Source organism: Paroedura picta, chromosome 15 (genome assembly GCF_049243985.1).
Source record: "Paroedura picta isolate Pp20150507F chromosome 15, Ppicta_v3.0, whole genome shotgun sequence".
NCBI classification, from domain to species: domain Eukaryota; kingdom Metazoa; phylum Chordata; class Lepidosauria; order Squamata; family Gekkonidae; genus Paroedura; species Paroedura picta.
In genome coordinates, this window is record NC_135383.1 from 8,603,922 (window position 1) to 8,623,593 (window position 19,672).

Sequence of the window (19,672 nt, forward strand, 5' to 3'; positions counted from 1 at the left end):
GAGAAAGCTTCAAGCACGGGAGAACCAGCATGATGTGGAGGCTCATGGGGCTGACCAGGAGTGGAGAGGGCCGGGTTCAAATTTCCACGCAATCGTGAAGCTCAGTGAGCGACCTTGAGCCCACCACACTCCCTTTCTCTCGGCCTAGTCTACCTCGCAGGGGTATTGTGACAATAAGAGGAGGGGAGAGCCGTCTATGCCATCCAAAGCTTTAGGGAAGAAGGGCAGGAGGAGGGTTGCTTTTCCCTGAAATCAAGGGCAGTTTGGAGTGCTTAGCTTGGGCGGGCCGGCTGGCATTTCCTCCTAGTTTGGGCTTTATAAACCTCAGTTTACCAATCTATGAGATGAAGGCATGTGGTGCAAACCCTGCTCCAAGCCCCTTCTCCCCCTACTCAGAGCATCCCCCCCCCCATCTACCCACCACCCCGGCCCTCACCTGTGCCCGTAAAGCGAGCAGACACCTTCTCCAAGCACAACCAGGTGAGGCGCTCCCTTCAGCTTTGAGATCCACTCAGGTGCATTCGGACCTTCCTTCCCGGCACCCCCTTCCTGCCGCCCGTCCGATCCAGCCAGGCGTAGAGGAGGACAAAGGACGACGGCCCGGACAAAGCTTTCGCACCCCAGCCAACAAACTCTTCAAGTCTTCAATAAGAAAGTGCAAAAGGGAAAAGGGAGAAAAAAAAGAGCGATACAAGGAAGTGTGGAATGCCCCTTCTCAAAGGAGTTCATGAAATGGGGGGGGGGGGGGGCTGTCCTTTTTCTGAAGAACACAGAGAGACCAGGCCCACGCTCTTAATCTTCGATGCAGATGATGTCACGGTGCCATCCTTTGCATTCTACGGCTCCACCTTCTTTCAGCGATTCAGGGGTCTTTTTGTCGGGGTAGCTCGGGGGCGGCCCGTTGGGTGTCGCTGAAAGAACAAAGCAGGAGAGGGTTACGTCCTTGGACTCAAACTGAGGGCGGCGGATCACACCTCAGGCCGCTGGGAATTATTGGCATGCTCGGCCTGGCCGGAGTTGTCCTTCCAGACAACAAAACAACAATTGGGAGTTGGAAATCGATGATCCGTTTCCACTGGGAGAAGAGGCCGTTGCGCTAGATACGGCTTACAAGGGCAGCCCCATCAGGAATGCTTTGCAGCAGTCAAGTCTGAGGCAAAGGGGGCTTTAGTCTCCACTTGTGAGCCTTAAGAAAGGCGTGCCACCAGATGGCCAGAGAAGAGGGGAGAGGGGAAGAACTCTGATAACACAAAGGAAAACAGACATTGTGCAACACAACAGAGGCTAAACATTGGGGGGCAGGCAAGCAGGCCCGTCTCATGTTCTGTAACCCCCTAAAACGGCAACGCCTGGAGCCTCAGCAAGACAGGCGGGCTACAAATGAAGCCAAGAACAAAGCAACACCTGAGCACAAAAGCAACTGCACAAGGGGCGGGCTGCTTCCGATGTTCGCCTAACCAGTTAGCTCCCGTTCGCCCGGCCCTTTGTGCATATGGTCCGGGAGCTGCCCTCTGTGTAGCAGCCGGAAGCCGGGTTGATGGCCACTCCAAGCCTGAGCTTTGGATGTTCTCCGTGGTTATCTGGGCACCTCTGAGCTCTCTGAAGAGCTCAATAAGTAAGCCAGGAAATTCTTAATCTCTCCCTCCAGATGAAGGCAGAAGGTGGGACACCGCATGGAAGTCACTGGAAACAATTCAGGAAACTGGGGCCCTGGGAGGTGAGGAATGCTTTTAGGCAGGGGTAGTCAAACTGCGGCCCTCCAGATGTCCATGGACTACAATTCCCAGGAACCCCCTGCCAGCATTCGCTGGCATTCGAGTGGAGGGCCGCAGTTTGACTACCCCTGCTTTTAGGGATGGCCCCCTTTGGTAACAAGCAAGCCAATCCCTCCTTACTTATGAACCCAACCTAATAACCCCTCGGGAGGACAGAGACGTCTGGCTCTCTGGCATACGAAGCACACCTCCTTAAAAGCCACGAAATGGGCCTTCTAGCCATGCCCGTGCCCGCTGCGCCCATCTGCCCAAGAGAATTCCGTGCCAAGAACGCTGCTGGCCTCCAGGCCTGGAAAAGGACGTACGAAAGTGCATCTCCGAAAAGAACTGACTCGTCGGTAAACCCAAGACAGAACGACAGCACGCGGGTGAGCAGAGAGTAATAAGAGGGCCCTTACCTCTCCGAGCAATGAGAACTGCAGAGGAAACTCTTGCAAACGGCTAAATATCTATTAATGAGAGAGAAAACAGCCAGCTCGCCCAGTGCCTTTTGCTGGTTTTCTTCCCCTCGTGGCCCCCACTTTAAAAGGTGTCCTCAAAGCCAGAGAGAGAGAGAGCGACAGGAAGAGAGAGACAGGGAGGGGACGGGGCGGGAGGCACCCACGGGTCACGGCACTCACCGGTCACGTAAGGTCCCAGGGGCATTTGGCTGTAGTTCACGATTCCACCCGGTCCCGGACCCCGGAAGTTGGGCCCAAAATTGTTGCTGTAGATCTGGGAGGAGCCGAAGGAAGCCTGTGCGGGGAAGAAGGGCAGGGGGGCGCACGGATTTGAAACCAGGACCCGGAAGCTCGGCGGAAGTGACGTTTACAAGAACGACCCCAAAAAGCTATCAGGTGCTTGGTGGAAAAGGAGAGAGTCCCTGCGCCAAGGAGCCTGCAAACTAAGAGGTGAGGGGTGAAAGGGGCTGGGACTAGGGTTGCCAGCTCCGGGTTGGGAAATACCTGGAGATTTGGGGGGCTGGAGCCTGGAGGGTGGGGAATGGGGAGGGGCCTCACCAGGGTGCAATGCCGTAAAACCCCTTCTCCAAAGGAGCCATATTGCTCCGGGAGAACTGCTCTCTCTTGTATAGAGGTCTGGGATTAGGGTTGGGAGTGGGAGGGCACAGCAGGGTATAATGCCGTAGGGTTTGACATCCCAAGCAGCCGTTTTGTCCAGGGGAGTTGATCTCTGATATCTGGAAAGGATTCCAGGCTCCATCGGGACTCCTAACCCCTCCCGGACTACGGTTACGGGAAGGGGTTGCTCCGGATCCTAGGGGTTGCTCCGGATTCTCTTTTTCACACTTCCTCACCTGCTGGACGGCGGGGTCGCTCCCTCGGTTCGTCAGACGGCTCAGGATGCTCCGTTCAGACATCTGCAGGCGAGCGGCGACGGGCGGGATGCGGGACAGCATGGAGGGCAAGCGGGTCACGTCGGCTTTCATGTCGCTCAACAGCTCTTCCAACTGGTTCAGTACTGCGACACCAAACGCAACAGTCAGGGGCCAAGTCCAGAATTCGGCAAGCCCTTGCGGTCGTTCTAAAAAAGGAGCCGATCGGCAGGGTCCAGTTTTTTTGCGGGCTGCTGGTTTGACTCTCCTTGTGGGGAGGGGCAAGCCGCTCGGCCGGTGCTGCCCAATGGGAAGCTTCGTCTGGCTTTGATTATGTCATCAGCCATCGCCTGTGTGCCTTTAGCAATCTACAGGGCCAGAAACTTGATTTTTTTTTGAAGCTGAACATTCTTAGGGATGTGAAATCTCGGCGGCACTGCCATGCTCTAAAGGTTAGTTAGTTAGTTAGTTAGTTAGTTAGTTAGTTAGTTAGTTAGTTAGTTAGTTAGTTAGTTAGTTAGTTAGTTAGTTAGTTAGTTAGTTAGTTAGTTAGTTAGTTAGTTAGTTAGTTAGTTAGTTAGTTAGTTAGTTAGTTAGTTAGTATCTCTCCATTATTTGGACTTATTGCCCGCCACTCTTATTACTGGCTCGTGGCGGGTTACAGTTTGTCCGTATTAAAAAAACCAAAACATTAAAACCCCATTAAAACCATACTGGACATGTCTCCATACACAATAGACTCCTAAAAACATTTAAAAGACCATGGCAGACTGCGCCCCACGAACCCCTCAAATGGAAAACTAATACAGGAGCGTCTGCTGTTCAGAGAAAGACAGAAGGAGATCCTGGTGGAGATGGTAGCAGGTTCACTAAGGCAGTGGTCCCCAACCTGCATCGCGCATGCGCAAATGCTCCATGCATGGCCGAAATCGCGCATGCGAAAGTGCCGCGCATGCACGATTTCGGCCACGCATGGAGCATTCACGCATATGCGGAACGCGGGCACGGCCCGCTGCCCTGCCGGTCCCCAGCCTCAGAAAGGTTGGGGACCACTGCACTAAGGAACGAGCAGAAAAGGAGAAAACCGCTACAGGGATTTTGGGCTTTCTGAGCTTAAACAAAAAGTCAGCAATGAGATCGACTCTCTGAGGCAGCCCCTACGGGGGAGGACAAACCTTTATGGAGGACCGCGTTGGCAGGCTTGTTCCCCGCGAGAGATTCTTTGGAGAGGTGCTGGTGGCTCTCGGCAAGGCACTCCACTTCGGCCAGGCGGGCGTTGAGGGCCATGGCCGGGTGATTGGGCTCTTGGCTCATGTTGAGGTACGCGGCCCTTCGCAGCTGCTCCTCGATCACCAACGCCTGCTCCAGCAGCTGGGACCCAAACGCAAAGAGGACAGGGATTTCTCCAGTCCTCTGTTTTAAAAACCCAGATAAAGCCAGGACTCCTGCAGAGGTCGGCTGGGCGTCTCCCGTGGGCATGACGCACAAGCGCCCTTTCCCGAAAAGCTCACCTTGAACCGCCGGGCCAGGAACTTGTTCTTCATCTCCAGGTAGTTGCCCTTGTGGATCTCGGACTTGAAGGGCTCGTTGAGGATGACGTACCGGGGGTCGTTCTGGATGTCTTGCCAGCGAGCGTAGCCGTGGCTGAGGGCGGCAGCCAGCGTTAAGGGAAAGCGCAGAGGCCCCGTCCACGGAAGACGCGAGAAAGGGCGTTGCACAAAGGGACCGCCAAGGGTCACCGAATCCTAAACGCCTAGTTAATTTGGAGTGGTTGCTGACTTGATTGGATTGCAATTCATTTTTACCCTTTACCCTTTACCCACAGCATAGCCCCACCTCACCAGATCTCAAAAGCTAGGGGGGGTCAGTACCCGGACGGGAAACTGCCAAAGATTCTGCAGAGGAAGGCAATGGCCAAAGCACCTCTGTTTCTCCCTCGTCTTGAAAGCCCCTCCCTGACTTTGGATGTGACTTGATGGCACTTTACATGCAAGTAAGGTAAAGGTATCCCCTGTGCAAGCACCGAGTCATGTCTGACCCTTGGGGTGACGCCCTCTAGCATTTTCATGGCAGACTCAATACGGGGTGGTTTGCCAGTGCCTTCCCCAGTCATTACCGTTTACCCCCCAGCAAGCTGGGTACTCATTTTACCGACCTCGGAAGGATGGAAGGCTGAGTCAACCTTGAGCCGGCTGCTGGGATCGAACTCCCAGACTCATGGGCAGAGCTTTCAGACAGCATGTCTGCTGCCTTACCACTCTGCGCCACAAGAGGCTCATGTAAGTTTCACCAATAAATGAACATTTGGTATTAGAAACAGCTCCTTTTCCAGCATGACCTAACGCCATCTTGGCATTCCGCTAGAAACTGACTTCCCCATTTGGGTGTCTCAACAGCGCCAGCCACGAGAGCCACAGATCTCTGCAGCAGCTCACGGCCTCCCTCCCCACGGAACAGAACTTCCCACCGAATTGAGGATACGTGACGATTCCTGCCAGGAGCCAATAGTCGTGCCTCCGGTGCCAGATGTCATAAATCTTCCCCGAGGAAACGGCGGCCCTCTCTTCGTTCTGCCACAGCGTGTGCAGCTCTGCAAAGGCGAGGGGAGGAGAGCGACGTCCGGCTATCCGGGAGCTTTGTGCGTTTCCTTATTTCAGGCGACTTTAGGCCACCTTCCTGCCTAACTCAGGGCTTCCCCAAACAATCGATCGTAAGCCTCAAAGCAACTTTTGGAAACCGCGAAGACCCGCCAGCCAGACAAAGCAATTGAAACGCATGCACAAGAAGGAGAATCGGCGAGGGAAGGCCAAATGAGAGGGACTAGTCCTCGGCCACTGACATGGCGGGGTCTCCCGGTCATGGGACTGATGGTTGCTGCAGCATGGGGCTTTTCAAAAGGGCAGCTGGGGAGAGCCCTCCCACCCTGTGCTTGCCGTTTGCAGCTCTGAGCAAAAAGGAAATAATAGGGTTTTTAAAAATGTATTTATGCCCTTATTTGGGTAGCCAGTGATGGGTCTGGAGGGCGTGGGAAGGGGAGGGGAGCTGGCCATTTAAAACTTTGCTGGCCAAGGCCCTTCTTGCTTCCGAAGAGTGTGGCAGGGAGGCGTGGCTAGCTGACCTCACTTCCTGCTGCCTCACTTCACTTCAGTGGTACCTCTCCAGTCAAAAGGTTGAAAAAGCCTGCAGGCTGGCAGAAGACAACTATTGAGGGGGAAGATGAAATCTCCCCGGGGGAGGAATTCTATCATTTGGGTGCCACTGCAAAGAAGGACCTCTCTTAGGTTGCCACCACCCTAGCCCGTAAATAACCACAATGGTTGGGTAGATTTCCATGGAAGTAATGACAGTCTCAAGCCATGTAGGGCTTTACAGGGACCTTTAAATTGGGCCCGGAAGCTGATTGGAAGCCAGTGTAGATGGAACAGGATTGAGCTATGCAGCCCTGCAACCCACCCCAGGTATGATTCTGGCTGCAGCGTTCTGTACCAGCTTCTGAACACTCTTCAAGGGCAGCCTCATGCAGAGCTCACTGCAGTAGTCTAACCTAGGTTCTACCAGTGGCAGGATGTCTTTTATCGAGGAAAGATGGCAACCAAACAAAAGGCATTACTGCCACTTTCTTATCCTTGCGTCCAGCGGTACCAGCAAGCTGCAAATCTGCTCCTCTGGGAGGTGGGAAGCAATCTCAGAATATATAATACCTGACATGTTCTCAGCATCTCAGTGGTTTCTGAAGCACACTAACCTCACTCAGGGGAGGATTCCTGTTGTGGTTCTACATGAGTCCCTGCTCTGAATCCATCTCCCGATCAGAAGGCACGACCAGAGCAGGGAGTTATGCAGAAACACGGGATCAGAGGGATTCCTTAGAAGGTGGGTAAACACTCCTAAAGCTTTTAGTGGGTTAAAGTAATGCACGTTGTGGCCATAAGAAGTCTGGGGGGAGCCCCGGCCTTCAAGACTCAGAGAGGAGAGCTCTCTCTCTCAATTACCCGTGAAGCCTCCATCCGCAATGTTGAACATGAACCGGATTCCGTTCTTGTCGTCCTTCTTCCCGTCCTCCTCCTCCTCCTTTTCCCCATTCTGCTGAGCCTCTGTTTGCCCCTTCTCTTCTGCTTTGGTGTCATCTGCACAGCAAAGACCGTGAGCATCAGAAGCAAATGTGGGAAGGTCCCAGGCACCAGATGGCGTTCCAGCTGCCATGACTGCACCCAGAGCTAGGCCGTGGCAAGAAGACCCAGCTGCCTAGGGGCTACGGCAGTGCCCTCCCATCTCGCCATTTCCAGATGTGCTTTGCAAAACAGGCACCTAAGCCAGGTCCTGGTGGGCACGACAACCCCCCTATCTGCTGGGCACAGCTCCGGAGAGAGCATCTCCACAACACCTGAGATAGCACCTTAGTCCCAGGTGTACATGCTATTTTTGAGCACTGCATAGATAGCGAACCTTCTATGGGCAGAAACACACTCGGAGAAGATGCTATGCAGTCTACCCAGTTTTATGCCACCTTTTCTCCAAGGCATTCAGAGTAGCTAATCCTTCACCTCCATTGGGTCCTCACAACAACCCTATAAGGTAGGCTAAGCCGAGAGAAAGACCAGCGCAAGGTGACCTTGTGAACTCCCATGGCAGAGTGGGGATTCAAAGCATGGCAAGAGGGCAGGTGTTCTTAGCATATAGCCAAGGCAAATGACTCGCAAGGTTGGAGGAAAAACTTTTACCTGGCTTGGAGTCTTTACCGCCCTTCTTACAGGGACTGGCATCTAATTCCGGCTTTTCTGCAGCCTTCTCGTTCTCCTGAGAGGCCTCATCTGAAGGACCTGGGAGGGAAGATGTAGAGCAATAGCTAAGTGGACACATTAAGATACGGGGGAAAGCTGTACATTCCTGCCCCGATAGTCCCAAATCTCAATACTGATATGGTATTTCATAGAATCATAGAATCATACAGTTGGAAGGGACCTCCTGGGTCATCTAGTCCAACCCCCTGGACTATGCAGGAAACTCACAATGCTATCGCTCATCCACTGTCACCTGCCACCCCCCTAAGCCTTCAAATCCTTCAGGATTCTTCAAAAAGTTGGCTTCCTTAGGCAGACCCCCAACAAATCCCCCACCTCTAGCTTCTCAAACGTTGCTCAGCCCCGAATAAGACAGATTCCGACCTTTACTGGGCTGCTCCGAATGAGGCTCTGCCTTCTCTGCCTCTTCCGGGTTCTCCTCTCCTGGTTTAGCTTGGCTCTCAGCATCATCTTCTCTTTCTTCGTTTTCAGCCTTCTCCCCACCGGTTGGCACCTGGACGCAAAGCACAGTTTGGGTTGCTCCAGGCCCAACAGAGACAAATTCGCTCCCCCTAAACTACTTTCCTGTTTCCTGAACTAAAAACGGGAGGCGAAGCCAAATGGCCTGTTACCAAGCAGAGGCGTTCTTCCAGTCTCGGGCACCCCAGAGGCCAGAGAGATCAAGATAGCAGTCTTCTGGTTTCAGTCTGCAGGCCCCTAATTCTCTCATACCTTTCAGAACCCACATTTGTTTAACAATTGACACGTTATTTCAAAATGCACCGTCTGAAAGTCTGAGAGGGAGGGTGGTAAATGAATGAACGAATGAACGGACGAATGAATGAACAAATAATACCAATTATGAAGTAAATAGACTTTTCCTTTTTAATATTTGCTCATTCTAACATGTTCCTACATTTATTTTTCCAGGATTTCCCTTGACCACACAGCTATACTTCATAATTGGTCTTAGATAAGAGTGCGTTATTCAGTAATATTGACCAGTAATAAGACCCAGTAGGGTCGTAATGCCTTTGGTCTATTCGTGCGCAGTTAGATCTGTATAGTTTTTAAATATGGTTTTTACTTTGTTTTTAACCTAATATTGGTGCACTTTAATAAATAACTGTTTAAATTTTATATTGTTTTACAGCTCAGTTTTTGAGTTCCTGAATGAATGAATGAATGAATGAATGAATGAATGAATGAATGAATGAATGAATGAATGAGGGTTTTTAAGCCACAATAAAATTTCACTTTTGACTCTCCTAGCCAGAAGCTGGTGGCCAGGTGGCCAAGAGAAGAATGAGATTCTCGTCCTAACTATCAGTGAACCCTCAGCACAAGCCTTACCTGACCATCCCGGGGCTTTTTAACCGTCTCTTCCACTTGCTCCTTCTCCTCTGGAGCCCCAAGATGAGTGTCTCCCTTTTCTGAAACGGCAGTCAAGGGCAGAGATGAGAAAATTGGCAACATGGGAAAAGGACAATGCAGGGAATTACATTCTGGGCTTGTAAGGAAAGGGCGAAAACTTGAAGGACCTTTTCTGGTTACTGTTTATTGCCAGAGAACACAAGGGCGTTCTGAGTTTGTTGTACTGAGTTTTACGCACGGTGATGCCAAAAAGCAGCCTGTCTTCTATGCTGTGGATAGGATAGTCTATGCTCCAGTCCAGAGAGCTGAGTAGGCCGGTAAGATTATTTCATACAGCCGACACCACATTATCTACAAGCTACTCTCTTATAACACAAGGGGTCCATTGTTTACTGGCAGTCTAACCTTTCCTCTGTGTCGCTTTTTTGCTTTTGATTTTTTTTGTGTTTTTTTTTTGGGGGGGGGGTTTCAAAAAACAGCATTTTATTTCAGCGAGCAAATGAAACCCTGCACTTCTGAGATTCCGGTACTGGTACTAATTCCTTTGACACTAAAGCTGCTGTCTGTTAACACCGCAGTTAAAAATAATGTTTATTCATACTTGTGCTTAAAGAGAAAGCACACAAGTCAAGCATCTGGGGTGCCTGAGACCCCCCCCCCCCTCCTGGAGGAATTTATATTGTGGCTCTTGCGTTATTCCCCGTTGTATCAGTGCGCTACAAAAGAAAGTCATGAATGCAAGTTCGTTATCTTACATGGCACGAGAGCTGTCACCAAACACATTTCAATCATAGCATTATCCTGACCTGGATGGCCGGGACGTGCCCAGTTTTGGAAGCTAAACAGGGCCAAGGACTTGGATGAAACAAATGGCGAAAGCTTGTGGACACAGGATTTGGACATCCACACATAAAATACACACAACACACACACACACGATTCATCTCTGGCTCTTTTTAACCGTAACCCCTGATTACTAAAACACTTCTTGCGGGTGCCGGTGCACAAATCCGCATTGTTGATCCTCACAGCAACTTGGCATGTTAAACAGGCCCAGAATTCTGCGGGGGCCAAGCAGCGAGAGGTTTTACCTGGCTGCGATGCAGGTCCCACCGGCCCATGAGCTGGGCTGGCTGGAACGGGAGTGTTCGGATCCGAAGAAACAACCTCGCTGCCTTTCTTCATGTCCGGCCCTTCTGGGATCAGATCTGGGGTGCTGTACTTCCCGTTGACGGGCTCAAACTCTTGAACCTGTAAGCGAGACCGATTGAGAAACAGGAAGGGGTCGGAGAGGGGAGAAAGAGGGCCTTCTCTTAGGTTATTTAATTCTGACATCCGCAGACGTCCGTTTCATGTCATGGGGTGCACGGGGCAGCCCCGGAATTTTAGAAAGCACACACCGAACAGTCTTGAAGTTAAACGGTTCTAAAACAAACCATCGGATGACCCAAAATGGCACATGGGAAGAGACTGCAAAACCTGTCAGCAAATAAACACCGGTCACGGCATAAAGGTCCTTGCTTGACATCTGGGGTGGTTCAAACAGCCCAGGAGTGAGTTGGGCAAAATGGCCTCTTGGACCTGCTTGGGGCTTCCCTATAGCCTCCTCGTGGGTCACTGCTGTCCAAGGTGAGCTCAGCTCAGAGCTAGCCAGTGGAACCTAAGGAGGAGGCAACTGGGGAGTCCACAAGGATATCTGCCCATCTGCTCCCTCCCGTTTGGCTTCAGCACCACCGATGTTTCCCCCATCGCTTTGTGCACAGCTTTGTGGGCTTAAGTTCAGGCAAGCATTTTGCAGAGGGGCTTTGACTCAGCAGAAGGACCTCAGCTTTGCACACAAAAGGTCCCAGGTTCAACCTTCAGCATCTCCAGGGGAAAAGGACCAGGAAGACGGTGGCGTGAAAGACCCCAGAGATCCACTGGCAGTTTGAACAGATGTTATCGACCTCGACGGATCCGTGGCCTGGTTCCGTCTACGGCAGATTCATGCGCTGGTTCATCGAGCATCACAACACCCCTTGGCAGAGCCAGCCCCTCTCCGGAGAGGGAGAGCCACATACCTGGAGAGCCACAAGGAAAGTTCTACTCACCCACCTTCTTCCTTACTAATGACATCACACCGATGCGCGTCAGCACGTGCTGGCGAGACAGACCCTCGCGGGGGACGCCGTCGGCAAAGGTATCGGCGCCGTCAGCCCCGGGTTCACACAGATGCCTCATGAAGAGGGACACGTAAGCCCTGGGAGGGGAGAAAGTGAAGGCCGGGATGACTCAAGCTTTCTTTGGAGGACCAGAGAAAGGCGGAAGAGGCAGCAGCCTCTGGCAACCATAGCTTTAGAAGGGGAATCGCGCAAACGCAACCCCGATTTTGATATTGTGGAAAGGGGAGACAAAAAAAGGGAAATCAATCATAGCAGTTCCCTGCCCCTAGGAGTTTACAATCTAGATTTGGATTGTGGGGAGGGCGGGGACTGCATAAGGAAAGGAAAGGCAATAATGTTATGAGGGGGTTTATGGTTGGTTTTATTGGGTGGGGGGATGTTATCTGGTTTATGTAACTCACCACAAGTCCACGGAGAGGGGCATGACACAAATGGAAATGGGTGGGTGGGTGAGCAATTAGAGGAAAGTGGAAGGGGTGCAAATAAGGACAAATATTTGTGATTTATATTCTTTCAATTGTGAGTAAAGACCAAGGAGATTGGTAGGGAAAAGTGGACAACTACCCGGCAAAAATTGAGTCAATTAACTGCACACAACAAGCTTTCCCGCTCTTGTGTCTGCCTGAATTCATTCCAACCCGAGAGGGCCAGATCCATCCCTTTCCACAGTTCCCCTCGTTTTGTGGCAGATCCAAGGCCGGTTGGGGAGGGCAGAAGAGCAGGGAACAAGCCGTTACCGAAACTCCTTCTCGCTCTTTCCACGGAGGTCCCGCACCAGCCAGTGGGAGTTGAACGCGTCCTGTGGGGGCATCCCCCAGCGCATGATGGCATTCAGGAAGGCTTTCCGCTGACGGGCGTTGAACCCCAGCACCTGCGAGAGAGGCAGGAAGGGAGGATGCAAGAGAAGATGCATCACGCCTCCTCCGCACTCCATTCCCGTGCCCAGAACCTCAGATCCGCAACACCCTGTGGCAGCTGGGAAACCTTTCCTTGACTCTTAAGCATAAGAAGAGAACTGGTTTTTCACTACTCAAAGGAGCCCCGCAGTGGCTTACAAACTACCTTTCCCTTCCTCTCCTCACAGCAGTCACTCTTGAGTTAGGTGGGGGCCGAGAGAGCTCTAAGAGAACTGCTATATCCTATCAGGACTGTGACTAGCCCAAGGCCACCCAACTGCATTCCTGTGGAGGAACGGGGAATCCAACCCGGCCCTCCGGATTGGAGTCCGCCGCTGTTAACCGCTACGCCGCACTGGCTCTTGCAAGGGCTCAGGGAAATGCCAGAAGGAAATTGGGCACATTCTTTGAGGCCCTCAAGAGTTGCTGGGGGCAAGACTTACCTCGATGTTCCCACCGACCCTGGCCAGTAACGGGGGGAGAGGCTTGTCTCGGTCGCTCTTCAGCTGTCTGCGGGACTGTCTCCGGCCACCTGGAGAACATTGGAGAAAGTCAGCATCGACAGACAGAGGGGTGGTCAACCTGTGGTCCTCCAGATGTCCATGGACTACAATTCCCATGAGCCCCTGCCATGAGCCCCTGCAAGAGCAGCCTTGTGCTTCCCAAATCTCTGCAGCCTGGGCTCAATCCACCAAGAGAGTAACAAACCCCAGACTCACTCTGACCTTCCGGCCTCTCTTCAAAGTCTTCGTCCTCATCTTCGGAGCCGATGGAATACTCCGACTGGTTGTCGGACAGCTCATCTTGCCACTCTGCGGAGGAAGAGGGGGATGGGGAGGGCTCATTGGGGAAAGAAGAAAGCCACCATGGCATGAATCAGGGCCTAACTTCACGTGGGCTTGCAGGTGTGCTCCAGGTCCAGTCAGATCAGATGTCTGTTGGGAGACAGGTGTTCAGAGCTCCCAGTCCCTTTAGTAAACTTTGCTCTCAGGTGTGGGAGGGGCCAATTTGGACAGAGGTAGAGGGCTGGGCCTCTCCCCTCCCCTCCCCTCCCTTTTCCCAACCTGAAGTGTCTCTAGGGAACAGCTGTTTTCCCAATGGGGAAACTCCCATGTACAGAATTTTCCCTAAATGGTAGCTCCCCTGGGCCAGTGTTGCAAATATGTTCCTGATAAGAGAAAAAACGAAATCAGCAGGCCAAACTGATAAGTCTCACAACCACTCTTGTTTGATGTATAAATCCTATAATTTCTGGGCAATCATAATGGGCTTCCCCATTTTCAAATACTTCTTCAATGATTGCCACTGCAGAGTCTGTAATCCATTTAACAGTAAAATAACAATCAAGACATGTCTCTCGCCTTTAAGCTCTCTACCTTGAGGCAAATTTCCTCTTATGTGCCCCTGTAAATGTTTTTACTAGCTCACCTTTCGACAAGTAATTTATAGCATATCAACAACCTGAAAAAAGAAGTCCAGCTACTGTGTACAAAAGCTTTCTCGCTTGGTCACCTTGCAGGCAGTTCACACTCATCCTAGGCGACCAGGCAAGGATCTGCACCCGATAATTCAATTTACAATGGACAGAATATTTTCTGCCACAATCATGCAAGGAGGGAACTCATGACCACTTGGAGAGCTGCCAGGTTCAAGAGCCGGGCTCGTTTTGACAGGCTATTACAATCTAAGAGAGTATAACTCTCCTTACTGGTAAGGTAACGCAACAGATTTTAAGGTATTATTTTGGAATTTGAGGATAGCTCAGTCTTTGATTCACACTGCCCCTCAGCTTTGAGAACTCAGTGGAGTCGAACCGTGAGTACAGACCCTGGAATAACAGAACGGGGAACAAGGCAGTAGGGGGTGATCCCATAGAATAGCAATCCCCAACCTGTGGGCTGCGGACCACATGTGGTCCATCGACTAATTGGAGGTGGGCCGCGAAGGACGCCTTCCCCCCACCCCACCCCGGCCCTTTACTTCATCCCCTCCAGCCCTTTACAACACACTTCGGGTGTCATTGTCTCCCATCACTCCCGGATGGGACTATCTCGTTGCAGAGAAACAAGCTCAGGGTTCCCATTGATTTGTCATTGCCATGAGTTAAAATTTCCATGAAAATAAAATGTTCCTTAGGTTCATGGTTGTGGGCGTGTCTGTATCTTATTTTGAAGGGATGTTTAAGCACTACCATAGGGCAGTGGTTGAGAGTAGAGGAGTAAAGAGAACGTTAGGGCAGTGGTTGAGAGTAGAGGAGTAAAGAGAACGTTAGGGCAGTGGTTGAGAGTAGAGGAGTAAAGAGAACGTTAGGGCAGTGGTTGAGAGTAGAGGAGTAAAGAGAACGTTAGGGCAGTGGTTGAGAGTAGAGGAGTAAAGAGAACGTTAGGGCAGTGGTTGAGAGTAGAGGAGTAAAGAGAACGTTAGGGCAGTGGTTGAGAGTAGAGGAGTAAAGAGAACGTTAGGGCAGTGGTTGAGAGTAGAGGAGTAAAGAGAACGTTAGGGCAGTGGTTGAGAGTAGAGGAGTAAAGAGAACGTTAGGGCAGTGGTTGAGAGTAGAGGAGTAAAGAGAACGTTAGGGCAGTGGTTGAGAGTAGAGGAGTAAAGAGAACGTTAGGGCAGTGGTTGAGAGTAGAGGAGTAAAGAGAACGTTAGGGCAGTGGTTGAGAGTAGAGGAGTAAAGAGAACGTTAGGGCAGTGGTTGAGAGTAGAGGAGTAAAGAGAATGTTAGGGCAGTGGTTGAGAGTAGAGGAGTAAACTACCCCCCCCCCCGGGCCTCAGTAAAATTATCAAGCGTTGAGTGGTCCCCGGTGATAAAAAGGTTGGGGACCACTCCCGTACAACTTCCTCCTACTGGAAATTCACACAAAGATCTTGCCCATCCACAAGACGGGCTCCTTAGCATCTAAGAGTGTTTACTGGGGGCGAACGGTACCCATGCTAGAGCAGGGCCCCAGCTCGACCCATCTGGCCACGTGAAACCGCAGCCTTACCTTGGTCCTCTTGTGTGGCGTCGTTGTAGTTGACCTGCTTGCGGACTCTCTTGCCCTTCCCAAGGTTGCGCGCCAAATCTTCCTGCTGCTGCTCGTAATGGTGCCTCAACAGCTTCTCCCAATAATCGGGGTCCACGTTCTCCTCTTGCTTGATGATTTCACGCTCCACTTCCTCCTGCAACCGCAAAGGACGAGGGGAGGAGGTGACGCTCGAGAACGGGATGCCCAACGATCCGGGGTGCTCAAAGAGACACGACGGCCATCCTCTCCAGACGGGGACGTGCCAGCCAGGTTAGAAAAGTAACGTGACTCCAAACAGGACGTTTATATTTACTTTTGAATTCACCTTGAAGGCTTCCAGGAATAAAAGGGGAGGTGGGTGTTCTGAGCAGGGCCGGAGACAGATGCCAGGACTGCTGGGACTTGCAGGTTTTTCTCTGTAGCCCTTGGTGCGACTTGGTATCTGTCCTTCATTCGTTAGGGTGTTTTTCCCCCCTGCTTTGCCTATGCAGAGCTGAGTATGTCCCCCCCACCCATGGCCTCAGCTCACAAGGGGAGCCTCAGAAAAGGGTGGGGAAGAGGCAGTGGGCAATTAGCAACCAGAGTATAATGATGGATGACAAGGGAACGTGTCAATACAGACCGATATCGCCATACCTATTTGAGCCTGTGGCCTGTATTATATTATTATTATATATGTAAGGTTTAAATTCTTGATACTTATAAAATTGATAAAAAATATTGAAGACTCAGAGGAGTTGTCACTGATGAAAGAATCTCACTTAAAACGGATATTTGCCTGGATTCCTTTTTGACAGAAGTCCTACATAATAAACAGATAAGGAAAACTACAAAAAAAGGACACTTTTCTTTCCTTTATTGTATATTTATATATAAATATAAATATATTTTTACAAAATATATTTATATAAATATATTTTTACAAAATATATTTATATAAATATATATTTTACAAAATATATATTTTTTATAAAATATATTTATATAAAAATATAAATATATTTATTGTATTGCCACTGGATAGGTCTGTTTCTCTCTGTTTGGATAATTATGTAATTTGTATTATATAATGTTCAATGTAAACTGCCCAGAGCTGCAAAGAAATGGGCGGTATAGAAACCTAAATAAATAAAATAAATAAATAGACCGTCCTTCTTGTACTCTTGTATGATTCTGTGAATGTTCAAGGGGGTGGCAGGTGACAGTGGATGAGCGATTGGGATGTGAGTGTCCTGCACAGTGCAGGGGGTTGGACTAGATGACCCAGGAGGTCCCTTCCAACTCTAGGATTCTACTAGAAATTAAGCCCGCTGTATAGAAAATACAGCGGGCGCTAGTGGGCAGTGGGTGGAGGGAGGAAAGGAAGGTAGGCAGGCAGCCAGGCATAGAGAAAGGGAGACAGAGACAGAGACAGAGAAGGGGAGATAGGAGCATAAGCATTGGAAGAAAGAATGGAAGAAAGAAAAGCAGAAGAGAAATGGATGGATGGGAGCAAGAAAGGAGATTAAGGGTTGGATGGATAGATGGGTAGGTAGGTAGGTAGGTAGGTAGGAAGGAAGAAAGGAAGGAAGGAAGGAAGGAAGGAAGGAAGGAAGGAAGGAAGGAAGGAAGGAAGGAAGGAAGGAAGGAAGGAAGGAAGGAAGGAAGGAAGGAAGGAAGGAAGGAAGAAGGGAGAGGGAGGTAGGCAGGTAGGCAGGCAGGCAGGCAGATAGGTGCAATGGAAGGGGACGTGGCAGGAGTGGAAAGAAGGGGCCACTGGGCAGGTGTGGGGGGTGAGTAGTGAGGGGGGAAGAGTTAGGGGTAGAGAAGGGTGGGGGCAAGGTGTTTGGGGGTGGGGAACCAGCAGCAGAGTGCGGGGGTGAGTTGTGGGGTGGAGGAAGCATGTGGGGTCGAGAGGGGTGGCTGCCTACCAGTGTCGGCATCGACTCCCACGTTTGTGTGTTGTTTGGGGTCAGTGGCGAGTCTTGCGGCTGGCTGGCGGGCACCTGCGGGTGTTTGGGGTATGCAAAGAGACAGGGCTGCTGTGTCAGTGATGTGGCAGGGCTGTCCCTGTGGCGGGGCCGGGCTGCTGCCAGACAGCTGCAGGGTAGGAACGGGACAGGGCCGCGGCATCAGCGACACGTCAGGCCTGTCCCCTTGGTGGGGGGCAAAGCCCCCCCGCCACCTCTAGCAGGTTGGGCCGGGCGCCTGCGTGTCCTCGTGGTAAGCAGCCTGGTCATGGCTGCCTGGGGGGAAGGTGGTAGATGTGGGGGGGGGGGGGGGGGCGGGTTGGGAGGCTCTTCATGCCTCCTGACTCATGAGGCCGAGGCCAAGGGTCCAATCACCAACCGTGCTGCGCTCAGCTGGTGATTGGTGCCTTCTCCCTGGAATGATAAGCGGAGGGCTCAATCGGCAGGTGCAATGTGCCTGCCAATTGAGCTCTCTGCTTGTCATTCTGGGGGGGAAGGGGCCAATGGACTCCCTTCCCCCATCACAGACAGGTTCCACCCCAAGGACCCTTAGCATTTTATTTATACTGCCTCCACAGAGCAGTTACAGATGTTGTATGCCACCCCAAGATGACAGGCTCAATAGGGGCAACTTATAAGTACAAATCAGCCAATTAGCCAATTAGCCAATTAACCGATTAACCGATTAGCCAATTAGCCAATTAGCCAATTAGCCAATCAGCCAAATAGCCAAACAGCCAAACGGCCAATTAACCAATTAACCAATTAACCAATTAACCAATTAACCAATTAACCAACCAGCCAACCAACCAACCAACCAACCAATTAACCAATCAACCAATTAACCAATTAGCCAATTAGCCAATTAACCAAATCAGCCAAATCAACCAGATCAACCAATTAACCAAATCGACCAATTAACCAATTAACCAATTAACCAACAAACAAATAAATAAATTTAGGCCTAATACATTTTGATCTATAAGATGTGATGCAAACCTTATAGATTGAAACATGATAGATTCAAGACATGACAGTTTGGACAGCTTTGGGGCAAAAAGGGCTGGCGCAGCTCCTGTTCTCATCCCCCTTGGAAGCCCTGCTGACCTCCTCTCCCTGCAGTGGTCAGGAGCAGACTGGCAGCCAGACTGGGCTGGGTGAATGGAATTTTGGTCTGTCCTGGTGAGGGGCCAATGGGGAAGGCACTTCGCGCACCTCCCCATTGGCCGCTTGGCCCTTGAGTGGCCTGTGAGTGGCACTTGGAGGGGCGAATCAGGAGCCGCTTTGCGGCTCCTGATTTGCCCCTCTGAGTTTTTATCACGGACAGAGCCCTCCCTAACTCCTCCCCAATAGCCCTTAGGGCTTTATTTAACCGCAGGGGCGGTTAAAGATGATTCTATGCTTCTATGATTCTACACTACCTCTTTGATGCTGCTGTTGGAATGTTCACATTCAGAACTTCTACACAGATCTGTTACTTGCATCATTAAAGGAAACACTACAAATAGAGAAAGTGAACTGATATTTTAAATGCAACTTTTTGAAGAATCCTGAAGGATTTGAAGGCTTAAGGGGGTGGCAGGTGACTGTGGATGAGTGATAGGGTGGTGAGTGTCCTGCATAGTGCAGAGGGTTGGACTAGATAACCCAGGAGGTCCCTTCTGACTCTATGATTTCATATATTTCTGCACAGCAAATATCTAAAACTGAGAAGACCAAAGGAAATCCATGATGCTGGGCACATTACCACACCATCCTCTTCTCTCACAACATACTGGGCCACTTTAAAAGAGCTGAGATACTCGTTCATGTTCTGCAGCTCCGTGTCGTCGGTGGCATCCTGGTTACGGTCCAGCAGCTTTGAGATGGCCGCGTCGTCGTAGTGGATCACGCTGCTGTCCTCCACGTCTTTGTTGTCGCCTGTGAGAGAAAGCAAGCCGGCTGGGGTGGAAGGACCGGTCGGCGGAAAGCACACGGAAGAGCACAGCGGTGTCTGCAAGGAGAACAGCCCTGCCTTTGCGGAAGCAGCAAGGAACAAATACTAGCGGCTAGAATTTTCATAAGGCCAAAGCAAGTCGCGTGGAGGTACTATTGGCAGCTCTCGGTTGGAAAACACCTGGAGATTTTTTGGGGGGTGGAGCCTAGGAAAGTCCGGGGTAAAAAGTCCGGGGTGGAATCAGACAGTCTGATTCGCCATATTTGCAGGACAACTGGCCCCCAGGAGGCTTCACACGCATTTCTGATACACAGAACCCAAGCGTGCAGAGGAGAGGACACGCAGTAATGGGTTTAAACTACAAGTACAACGATATAGGCTAGATATCAGGGGGAAAATGTTCACAGTCAGAGTAGTTCAGCAGTGGAATAGGCTGCCTAAGGAGGTGGTGAGCTCCCCTTCACTGGCAGTCTTCA

The 19,672-nt window shown here is 51.0% G+C and overlaps 1 protein-coding gene across 2 annotated transcripts in view; it reads right to left on the reverse strand.

Moving 5' to 3' along the window:
• Positions 1–430: 430 nt before the first annotated feature.
• Positions 431–19,672, reverse strand: part of CHD5 (chromodomain helicase DNA binding protein 5) — a 48,768-nt gene continuing 29,526 nt past the window's right edge. The window contains exons 25-42 of one of the 2 annotated variants that reach the window (XM_077311764.1): positions 19,008–19,180; positions 15,291–15,465; positions 13,020–13,112; positions 12,744–12,832; positions 12,142–12,275; positions 11,337–11,481; positions 10,334–10,493; positions 9,222–9,301; positions 8,253–8,382; positions 7,809–7,907; positions 7,080–7,214; positions 5,569–5,677; positions 4,599–4,731; positions 4,263–4,458; positions 3,070–3,233; positions 2,396–2,510; positions 2,174–2,224; positions 431–911 (exon numbers count right to left, since the gene is read on the reverse strand). In XM_077311764.1, the coding sequence (XP_077167879.1) occupies positions 2,217–2,224; positions 2,396–2,510; positions 3,070–3,233; positions 4,263–4,458; positions 4,599–4,731; positions 5,569–5,677; positions 7,080–7,214; positions 7,809–7,907; positions 8,253–8,382; positions 9,222–9,301; positions 10,334–10,493; positions 11,337–11,481; positions 12,142–12,275; positions 12,744–12,832; positions 13,020–13,112; positions 15,291–15,465; positions 19,008–19,180 (2,138 nt within the window). In that variant the 3' untranslated portion in view covers positions 431–911; positions 2,174–2,216. The remainder of the gene's footprint in view (positions 912–2,173; positions 2,225–2,395; positions 2,511–3,069; positions 3,234–4,262; positions 4,459–4,598; positions 4,732–5,568; positions 5,678–7,079; positions 7,215–7,808; positions 7,908–8,252; positions 8,383–9,221; positions 9,302–10,333; positions 10,494–11,336; positions 11,482–12,141; positions 12,276–12,743; positions 12,833–13,019; positions 13,113–15,290; positions 15,466–19,007; positions 19,181–19,672) is intronic. The other variant, XM_077311763.1, reaches the window with a different exon arrangement.